The sequence below is a fragment of the Electrophorus electricus genome, chromosome 6, assembly GCF_041902795.1.
Source record: "Electrophorus electricus isolate QZ-2024a chromosome 6, ASM4190279v1, whole genome shotgun sequence".
NCBI classification, from domain to species: Eukaryota; Metazoa; Chordata; class Actinopteri; order Gymnotiformes; family Gymnotidae; genus Electrophorus; species Electrophorus electricus.
In genome coordinates this window covers 16,170,369-16,179,925 of record NC_137502.1, presented here as the reverse complement: position 1 = coordinate 16,179,925, position 9,557 = coordinate 16,170,369, and the positions used below count along the sequence as shown (strand labels likewise).

Genomic DNA, 9,557 nt, shown 5'->3' with positions numbered 1-9,557 from the left:
TTAAAGGAAGTTTAAATATGACCTCAAGGACTGCCATTTCAATGTCTCTGTTTTAAAATTGTGACCCACACAGTGTAAAAAAAAGAAAAAAAGAAGCAGCTGTACAGGACCAAGAATATTTCCCAGCCCCCTCTCCCTCCTTCCTCTCCCATTGTTAGCTGTTAAGACGTGTCTTTCTTCTGTTTCCTTAGCCTCGCCATCCTCTTCCTCTCCAGGACCCAACCCCACATATAGAATCTCCTCTCCATGCTGCCTTGGGTGGTGGGGGTGAGGTGAGGAGCAAATGGTAAAGTGAGGGTGAGGGTCAAGCCAGAAGGCCTAGAGGTGGAGATTACAGGTGATCGGGAACATCCCACATTACAAAGTTTGATGAATGTCATTATTAGGATAGATATTCACAGAGGTGGACAAGTCATAAAGTAAAAGTCCTTCTTGGTCTGGATTTGCTGATTAGATCAGGCCAGCAGGTTGAATTATTTACTGCTATCACCTTGGTTTTACTTAACTTGTACATTTTGAATACCTTAAGCTATTTTACATCATCATAGTAGTCACGAAAGTAGTTTTTCTGAGAAAATAAGTGTCTCTGTGATTGTCATGGACTATGTAATCAACAACTAAAAATATGAATATATCCAGGTCTCCTATATTAAGAAAACAAACTCGCTTATATTTTCACTTATTTTGAAGTACAAAACACATTATATTCATAAAGCTCAGCTTTTGAAAGACTATGAAAATAGGAGGGTTGAAGGCTTTGAATCAGCAGTACGGCCATTTAGAATCAACTAGTTTAAATCCTGCTAAACCAAGAGCACTTCCATATCATTCCATATTCCAAATAGCTCAGTCCACAAGTGAGGAGGACTTGATTTTTTTAATTGAGATTTTTTATTTTGAGTTATCTAAAGTTTCAATAAAGCGATTTGGGTTTCATCAGCAAGCTTTACATTTTTGGGAAATCCTCTTGAAGCATAATTTTTCTCTTCAGAATACTGTGCTCTGGAATAATCATTTTATCAATCCGAACAGAAAATCATTTTAAACCAAATTATTTAAAGCATAAGATTAAATTTGTTTGTAACTTCTGGATAAAAATGGTGACTTCTTGCCTATTATTGATTTTGTGACTAAATTTAAATTCAATGTTGACAGTAGAGAATTTGCAAGATCATACCAAGCTATTCCTTTTGCCTTGCTTCGGTTAATAAAAGGTATGCAATGTTCAAATATATCTTTCTCTCCTTAAACTAGTCTGGAGTTAATGAGTTTAGAATGTAACAACTTGTGGATAAAGAGGTTTTTATACGAATCTTTATTTGTAGGGTTCAACAGACCATTTTGTCATAACAATGACCCACCCTGTATGTGAGCCAAAGTACAACATACTTGAAGTACAACATACTTCAAACACTCAGTCCCTCCCAAAGTAAAGGAAACTTGTTTCAATATTCTGTTATGTTTTTGCCCTGTTAATGATCTTCATTGTGGCAGATTTCACATTTACATTTATCTGACGCTTTTATCCAAAGCGAATTGTTTTTCACATTATGAAATCACTGAACATTTTTTCCTGTGAATATGTAAGAACATTTTGCACTGAGACTGAAAAATGGTTTTCCACCTTTTACTCTAATTTAGCTTCATTTCAATGCTATGACATTAAGTATTTTTAATCATTCTAATATCTTTACTTTTAATTTCTTTATTAATACAGGTATTTTTATGTCCATATTTTATAACCACAAATGTAAATGGACTGATAAACAACAAACATTTGTTTTCTTCTATGTTGAATTTAATCAAAATATGTTTGCTTTGCATTTCTCTTATAACAAATTAGCACTTAAATAGCTGAATAGTATAATAATATGTAATATGCTTGCATGTTTTTTGGTATATGTGTTTTATATTTGTTTTTTCCCCTTAATAGTTGCTGTCCTTACTTGTTTGTATGTGTTGATGTATTATCCAAAATTTAAAAAAAGAACTGAGGATCTTTGAAGAAAGCTTTGAATGTTGGGACTGAGTTTGTGGGACTGGATGGGATGGAAGTGAGCAAGAATTATAATATTGACTACAACAACCTAAAAACCATTTTATGAGATGGTTTTAATGGTGGCCAAGGTGTTGGCTGGGTAAAATTTATTCCACAATGCATTCCATAGATCTGTCCACATGTGTGAAATCTGCAGAAATGCACTATTGCAAAGCAATAATGGCATAACACTCTGGGACGTTAAGTATAAAAACAATGAGTGTGTTGTCTGCACCTCTACTGTGCTTCACTGCTCTTGTAGGTCTCCTTCAGCTTGGCAAAAGTCTCTCCTTTGGCCACCATCAGGGCAGCCTTGAAGAGCTTGGGAGTCTCGGGTCGTGTTATGATGACCTGGCTAGGTTCCTGAACCACTCCCTTTTCTTCTGGAGGCTTTTTATCCTTTGTCAGCATCTTCCTGGGAAACACAAACACAAAAACAAGCTCACACATGCATGTAGTTCACCAAAGGACTGGTCAGGATCTGCCCAGCGGGGCACCTGCTGCCTTACACTTACTGGCTGAGTTCATTAAGGGTTTGATTATTTGATAGGCTGGATGAGGTGATATACAGTAGTAAAGTGCATAGTGCACTTGTGGTTGAGATTTTCACTTTTTAAAAAAGGATTATAAGACTTCATTGCACAGACAGGTTCCACACACACATTCCCACACACCCATAAACTGAATTATGATGATGAATTGGAACCATGGATGAGCAGCAAACAGGAATCATGAGGCTTTTTCCTGATCCCAATGAGCTCATTGCTAAGACACTAATCACACAATAATGGAGTTTAATGCCCATTCATCTGAGGGAGTGGGTGGGGGAGATTGAACTTTCTTTATCTAGTGTACTGTACAAGAAGCTCTGCAAAAAATGTTATAGTTGATTCAGTCAGAGTGTGTGTTTGAGTCACATCTGAGCCCCTATTCCCTCACTTGGCCTTCTTGCGCAGTAGTTTCTGGGATTCAGGGTAGTGCACCAGGATCTCCGCTAGGTCCTTCTTATCCAGGATGAAGAGGTTAGCGAAGCCATGAGCCACAACATTAGCTGTGCGTCTATTCCCCCCTCCGACTGCCAGCAAGCTGATGGAGACATCACACAACCCCCATAACCATTTCACACACAACAGGACACCCTTTCCCAAGGGGAAATTGTACGATTCCCTGAGGATTAGGTTATCCAGTGGTGGTCTATGCTCAGAAGCTTCACCTGATTTCTCCAAACACGGAACCTGCTCGCAAGGTCACAAACACAGTCTTCCCGTCTGGGCCTCCAACAACTTGCACCTCTCCGGCTTTGATGATGTACATCTCCCTGCCAATCTCGCCCTGCCAGCAAGAGGAGGATCAGGAGGCACTTTACACCACAAGCATGAAAGACAAAGGACAATAGACTTTTTCCAGTACTATCAGACGTTTTTGACCCTAAGTTCTGTCCCTCAGAGACTCTGAGAAGCTAAAAGCTAAAGGATTTGCTTCCATGCTTAACAATCAACACATATATTAAGGATTATGTGGGAGAGGTGCTTGTCAGCGTCTTTGGTGTGATCTGCAATCGGTAACTTACCTTCTTGCAGACGTAGTCTCCTGGGAGGTACACCACAGACTTCAGCCTCTTTAACATGTCAAAAATCATTTGTCTGTCACAACCCTGAGAATGAGAGTGAGAGAGGCATTGAGACAAGGTTGAATAAGGGCACTGTCTCAATCTCTTGTGTGAGTGTGGCTTGGCATATTTTAGTTTATGGTCCTTAACCAAGGCTCACTTGAAAAAGAGCTACTTTGCTGACAATGGCATAATTCACATCCACTGCAATGTCCAGACGCATCTTATCAGGTAGTTGCCTGAGTAACTCTTGCTCATCTTAATAGAGAATGACAGAGATTCCCTTTCATTACAGGCATGGTTAATTATATAATCAAGCCAACAAATGTGAAATCCCTTTTTTAAAATCAATTTGTGCTTACCCAGCATGCCTTGGGACTGCCACGTGTAATCATACCAGATTTTGACCCGGTTTTGAATCTCACGAGGGATACGGTAGGATGTCATGTAGCTCACTGTGCTGTCCACACATGACCTGTAGTAAGCCTGTCCTGCAGTGGCAGCTCCAACAACATCTCTCATCTACACGGGCACACACAAATAGACACACATGCAAACAGCACAAAAGAACAACAGGAAACAACTGTACGTACCTTTAATCTCACTCTATTGTCTCTATCTCTTTCTCTTCCTAACTGACCACATGTGCCACTCACCTGACCAATCATGATTGAGAAAGCAAAGACTCCCACGAAGTAATTGACCATTTGAAACACAATTTCAAAGACAGTGGTGGGATCTGGCAAACCTCCAATGGTGATCAGGGTTTTTACAGCAAAGTAGTAGCAGCGGATATAACTGTCATGCACAGGTGCACATACCACACACACACACGTATGTGCATACACACACACACACACACGCATGCACGCGCACACACACACACACACAAAGAACATGCATTTTCTAATGTATGGCACTAAGATTGATGCGAAGACTTAGTTGATTTTTAATGCGCAGTGCTGGAGTGAGGAGTCTTGATGTGGTCACCTGTTGCCTCTGCCATCATAGACCCATTTAGTGGAGCCCAGACCTTCATAATCAGATCCCCAATAGAACATACAGGCATTGCAGTGCAGAGAGTAAATCAGATATGCAGATGTCCGGATGACTCTGAGAGAATGACACACACAGGAGGGAGAGAAACCTGTGACAGCCAGACTCCAAAAGCAGAATACGTAGTAAGGCAATGAAGAGGAACTCAGATAAAAGAAATCCTCAACTTACTGAACATTATGTACTGAAAGCTTACCTGTAAATGTAGGCTTTTTTCATCACAGCCTCCAGACGATCATTGAATTCAAAGAATGCCATATACTGTAGGAGTTATTAATATTTCATTAGTGCGAATAGTAAACCAAAGGCATATTTAGGCATATCTAGCATTTGTGTTTGTGTATGTGGGCAGGCATTTGGATACCTATTGAAGAGCACTGATACCTTTAGAAGGCGAGGAAAGCGCAAAACAGATTTCACTCCGGTGAAATAGTACAGGATGTCCAAGGGGAAGAGACTGATCAAATCCATCTGAAACATCCAGACAGCATCAGTCATATTCAAAACAAACAAACAAACAAACAAGAATCCATACCTTTTCTCTGGGGCTCACCTTAAATCGTTGAGTTTTCATGTAATGTACTCTCATATCCTTTTTATCACACTGAAACAGGCATAAAAAAACAGACATATCAATTAACTACATGCAAATGTACTCCTTTACATATTTACATTCATGGAGTAGTTTGTATACTTGAACGAGTATTGTTTGTGTTGTCTGTACAGTATATATTTGCATCCATCTGTGAATGTGCATGTGTATCGTTTACAGTAAATATACTGCGATTCTCAGCCATGTGTGCGCATGTGTGTTTGTGTTTGTATCCAGCTCAGCCTACGCACCACAATATCCCCCCCTCGTACAAACTGCAGCCGTGGCTGGAAGACAAGAATATCCAGGATGTAGATTGTGTCACACAGATAGTCCACCAGCAGCCACAGGTGGATGTTCTCTGGAGTCTGGTATGGGAACACCCAGCGGACAGGGATCAACCACACGTTCCAGTTCCACGCACATGTCACGATGAACAGCCAAATGACATAGGTCATATCTGTCAGGAGGAAACATAAACAGGGGACATTCATGTCTAAATTACACTACTTTGACTGACTCTGGTACTCTATTTGATTCCATGGACTGCATGTTTTTTTATTATTACATGTCTGTTTCAACCTGTCAGGTAATTATTGAGCTCTTCAAGAGGCAAGTGAGTGGTGTTTGGGAAGAAAGAGCACTGAAATGTTAAGGGCACACACTATGTCCTCATGGACTGAGACTGAAAACCTCTGAACCAAATGTTTGCAGCATACAGGAAGGATGTCAAAAGCATTATCAGTTCCAATCCTAAAAATCAAATATTAAGAGCACCATTACACTCACCATCCACTTTATTAGATTACAACTCAATTGAAGACACCTTGTAAGTGTACAGCTAAAGACTATAGTCCTGTTACCATGCACACTGCTAATAATCTGATAGGCATGTACCAGCTCAACACCCACTACCATCTACTACTTTAGTGTTTATTTTGTGTTGAGAATAGACTGCCACCCAAATATAATCAATTCAACATATGACTGGGCCAACTGGGTCAGCGGGTGTAGGCAAAAGGTAGGTACTTCTAACTAAGTGACTGGTGAATGCATGTTTAAACAGCATTATGTATAGTCTTACCAGCATTATGTATAGTCTTACCAGTGTAGGGATCAATGCTGGAAGGGAAGCGATACACCATTATAGCTTGCATCCAGCCTGGCATCGCAGGTATTTTGGGCACCTTCACCATATAGCCCATGAACTCAAAGAACTGTTCTTCATCGTCCTTGCCATCAGCTTTAGAATTGCTCTTCTCCTCAGGGGGAGGAGGGGATAGCGGCGGGGCAGCTCCAGCTTTTTTGGCAGGTGCTGTAGGTGGAAAGGTCAACCTTAACCTCAGTAAGGTTGGAAGTGTTTTGGCTCTTTTGAGGTTTTCATATCAACCTGGGGACATTTGGACTTCAGAAAGAACTAAATACATATCTAGACACACACACTCACGTGAGGGGCTCTCCTCCTCAGACTCATCTGGGTCAACAAGTCTCTCTTTAGTTCGTTCTGTTCGTTCCTTGAACAGCTTCACCAGCTCCTGCAGACGCTTGCTCACGATGACACTCGTCTGGCTAGCTGCAGAGAGAGGCCACTCAGAGTCCCTGCCACGTCACATCAACAAACAGGACACAATGGAAAAAAAAACATAACACTTGCTGAAGAAAACAAAAGTGCTTGTATTGAGTACCAAATGTTAATAACTCTCTTGCACAGCCATTGATTTATTTATACTTCTTAAAGGAAAAGTTCAGTCAAAAGTCCTAGCTAAAAGTTATGCAGATGACACCAAGCTGATTGGTGGATACTAGATTTCTAGATTTAAATTTTTTAAATAAGTGTAGCATCATGGCCTGTCACTCACTCCCGATTTGCATTGAGGAGACCAGGCTGGATGGGCAGATCCTCCTCCTTCAGGCCCAATGCTTGGTCTCCTGGCTGGTTTGTTTTCCTGGATTGGCAGACATGAAAGCACATAAGCAAAGTGAAAAAAACAAACAAACAGCAAAACTGCAGGGAACAGTTTCTACACTAGCAAAGAAGGAGGAGTCACTGATGATCATTGTAGTTGTAGTTTGTTGCTCAGTGTGCCCCTGTGTTAGCGCAAGGCAGTTGCTGGATTTCAGGGTGATGCCTCTCCCTGCACCAGCATGCCACTAGAGACAGATGGTAAGATTCTCACCTGATGTACTCTTGGGGTTCAATGATTTGGGGTGCAATGGCAGAGGATGCATCTTCAACCCTCGCTTTGTTTGCATGTGGACATTCAAACAAAGGTCTATCAGAATATATATTTATCTGTATATATATATTTTTTTCTCTATGCACCCCTGGTTCTCTTCCTCAGTTTGGACAGAGCACTCTCCACCATTTCACTGCGTGTTGTACTGTGTATGACTATGTATGTGACAAATAAACCAAACTTGAAAACTTGAAACTTGCTGGTAGTATTAAGTCTTTACAGAAAAGGATTGTACTGCATATGCCTTTTATGAAGGCTTTGCACCAAAGTAGTCATGGTAACTAATTTAAAGGAAACACTGGGTACCAACTCAAAAATCACAGCACAATATTACGCAGCATGTCCAAGTATGACACAGGACAATTTACCACAGCACGAGTGGCTAGTTCACCTGAATGTTTGTTTATATACTGCTGGATCTCTCTAAGGAGAACTCTGAGTCTGATGCTCTTCAGGGAACAAACAGGCATCGATGGATATACTGTGGAGCTTTGGCATGAACTTAGCAATGAGAGGGTTTTATTTGGCTGCTAAGATGCTAGCTAGCTGCAGACTCTAAGTGCAGGTCTATGCAGACTCAGGCGTCCTACAGGGGCTTAAGGCCACTGAGATGCAGGAGCACTGGCGGGCCTGCTTTGGGACCTGCGTCAGCTCCTGGCAAAGCAAGGCCAGATTGGAAGAGGCAAAGCTGCTCCCCTTCAGCAGATGGTTGTAGCTACTGAGAGGATATGAGGGAGTCGAGGAATCCAGCGCTTTAGTGCAGGGCAGATGGGGGTGCCCCAGCGGGTTGGACAACCTAATGTGTTACTTTTATTTGTAGGTGAGGAAGCGATGGCACTTTGATGGTCTTTCTAAGCTAGCTGACAGCACTGCTTCATGTAACGAGAAACCTAATGGTTTTAAACTTTAAAAGAGACTACGTTTTCATTTTATTTGAATAGAATTAATCAGATGAAACAGATATGAAAATTGTCAGGCATTTTACATTTACAAAACACATATAATGTTTATGATCACCACTAACCTCCACCTGCCTCTTCACATGCCTCTTTTCTCTGTATAAACAGGAAATTATAGTTAGTAAATCAGTCAAAATTATGAAGTTGTTATTTGCTGGCTGTCTTTACCATATTACATGTTACCTGGATAAATTCAGTTTGGGACTCTGTGATCACAGCTAGAATCTCAGGCTTGTTCGATGGAAGACTCTCAGCAATGCCCACACTCCGGTAGAGGCTGTTTGAGAGGGAGCATTGTCAGAGCCATCAATGCCACCATTCACAATGCCTGAGAACCAAGTCAAAGGTATTGTTTTATGGATTACAACATACCCATTAATATCTGCTCCATTTACACTGGAGAGCAATTTTTTGCCGAAAAAAGAAACAATAAGACAAAGAACATGGTTTAACGTTGCACATGAAGGTTTATTTCATGTCAGTTACAGTCTATCTGAACTGTACCTAGTCTCAGCACTAAACACTCCCTTTGCAGACTGCATGCTCTCACAAGGGAGGAAGCAGTTTAACATCTGGTTAAGCGGAAAAGGATAAAGCCAGATCTTAGCCCCTGAGGTCATTGCTCAGTGGACACACAATCTGCTCCTTTAAAACAAAGAAGTGAAGAAGCATACTGTATTTTCTTTTTTCAAAACATCTTTAACCTGTTCTATGGATCCCATTCCTTCTCTACTGGCAAATTTATAGATGTTGAGAAAGACACCTATCATTGTGCCTCTGTATATATTTCAAACAGATTAGATAAAATCTCAAAAACAGGATCTTCCCTGATCTCTTTAAAAATGCTAAAAACCTAATGTGAGCTAGGCAGTTCAGCATGCAGCAGATGCCTTTCACAAGCAGTGATGAATGAGATGCCAAACTAGGCCTGTACACACAGCTGAGGGCAAGTAGGTTCAAAGCTTCTGTGCTCTACAGATGTCCATGTTAAAGCAGGACTTTTCCATGTTTAAGAAAAGCATGCCTTTCATTTAATTTTTGTTTAGACTACAGGTACTCAGAAAAG

The 9,557-nt window shown here is 40.8% G+C and overlaps 1 protein-coding gene across 11 annotated transcripts in view; it reads right to left on the bottom strand.

Moving 5' to 3' along the window:
- Positions 1-110: 110 nt before the first annotated feature.
- The window catches only part of LOC113591774 (cyclic nucleotide-gated channel beta-3), a 35,219-nt gene continuing 25,772 nt past the window's right edge, over positions 111-9,557 (bottom strand). For 6 of the 11 annotated variants that reach the window (XM_081715803.1, XM_081715799.1, XM_081715801.1 and 3 more), the window contains 20 exons: positions 8,864-8,887; positions 8,675-8,768; positions 8,557-8,587; positions 7,473-7,536; positions 7,155-7,241; positions 6,737-6,894; positions 6,401-6,610; positions 5,547-5,755; positions 5,257-5,307; positions 5,088-5,174; positions 4,900-4,964; positions 4,638-4,760; positions 4,304-4,445; positions 4,010-4,169; positions 3,808-3,905; positions 3,609-3,692; positions 3,252-3,370; positions 2,978-3,124; positions 2,274-2,453; positions 129-318 (listed from right to left, as the gene is read on the bottom strand). In XM_081715803.1, coding sequence (XP_081571929.1) covers positions 2,276-2,453; positions 2,978-3,124; positions 3,252-3,370; positions 3,609-3,692; positions 3,808-3,905; positions 4,010-4,169; positions 4,304-4,445; positions 4,638-4,760; positions 4,900-4,964; positions 5,088-5,174; positions 5,257-5,307; positions 5,547-5,755; positions 6,401-6,610; positions 6,737-6,894; positions 7,155-7,241; positions 7,473-7,536; positions 8,557-8,587; positions 8,675-8,768; positions 8,864-8,887 — 2,131 coding nt within the window. In that variant the 3' untranslated portion in view covers positions 129-318; positions 2,274-2,275. Of the gene's footprint in view, positions 319-2,273; positions 2,454-2,977; positions 3,125-3,251; positions 3,371-3,608; positions 3,693-3,807; positions 3,906-4,009; positions 4,170-4,303; positions 4,446-4,637; positions 4,761-4,899; positions 4,965-5,087; positions 5,175-5,256; positions 5,308-5,546; positions 5,756-6,400; positions 6,611-6,736; positions 6,895-7,154; positions 7,242-7,472; positions 7,537-8,556; positions 8,588-8,674; positions 8,769-8,863; positions 8,888-9,557 lie in introns of all 11 variants that reach the window. The other 5 variants (XM_081715797.1, XM_081715800.1, XM_081715802.1 and 2 more) reach the window with 5 other exon arrangements.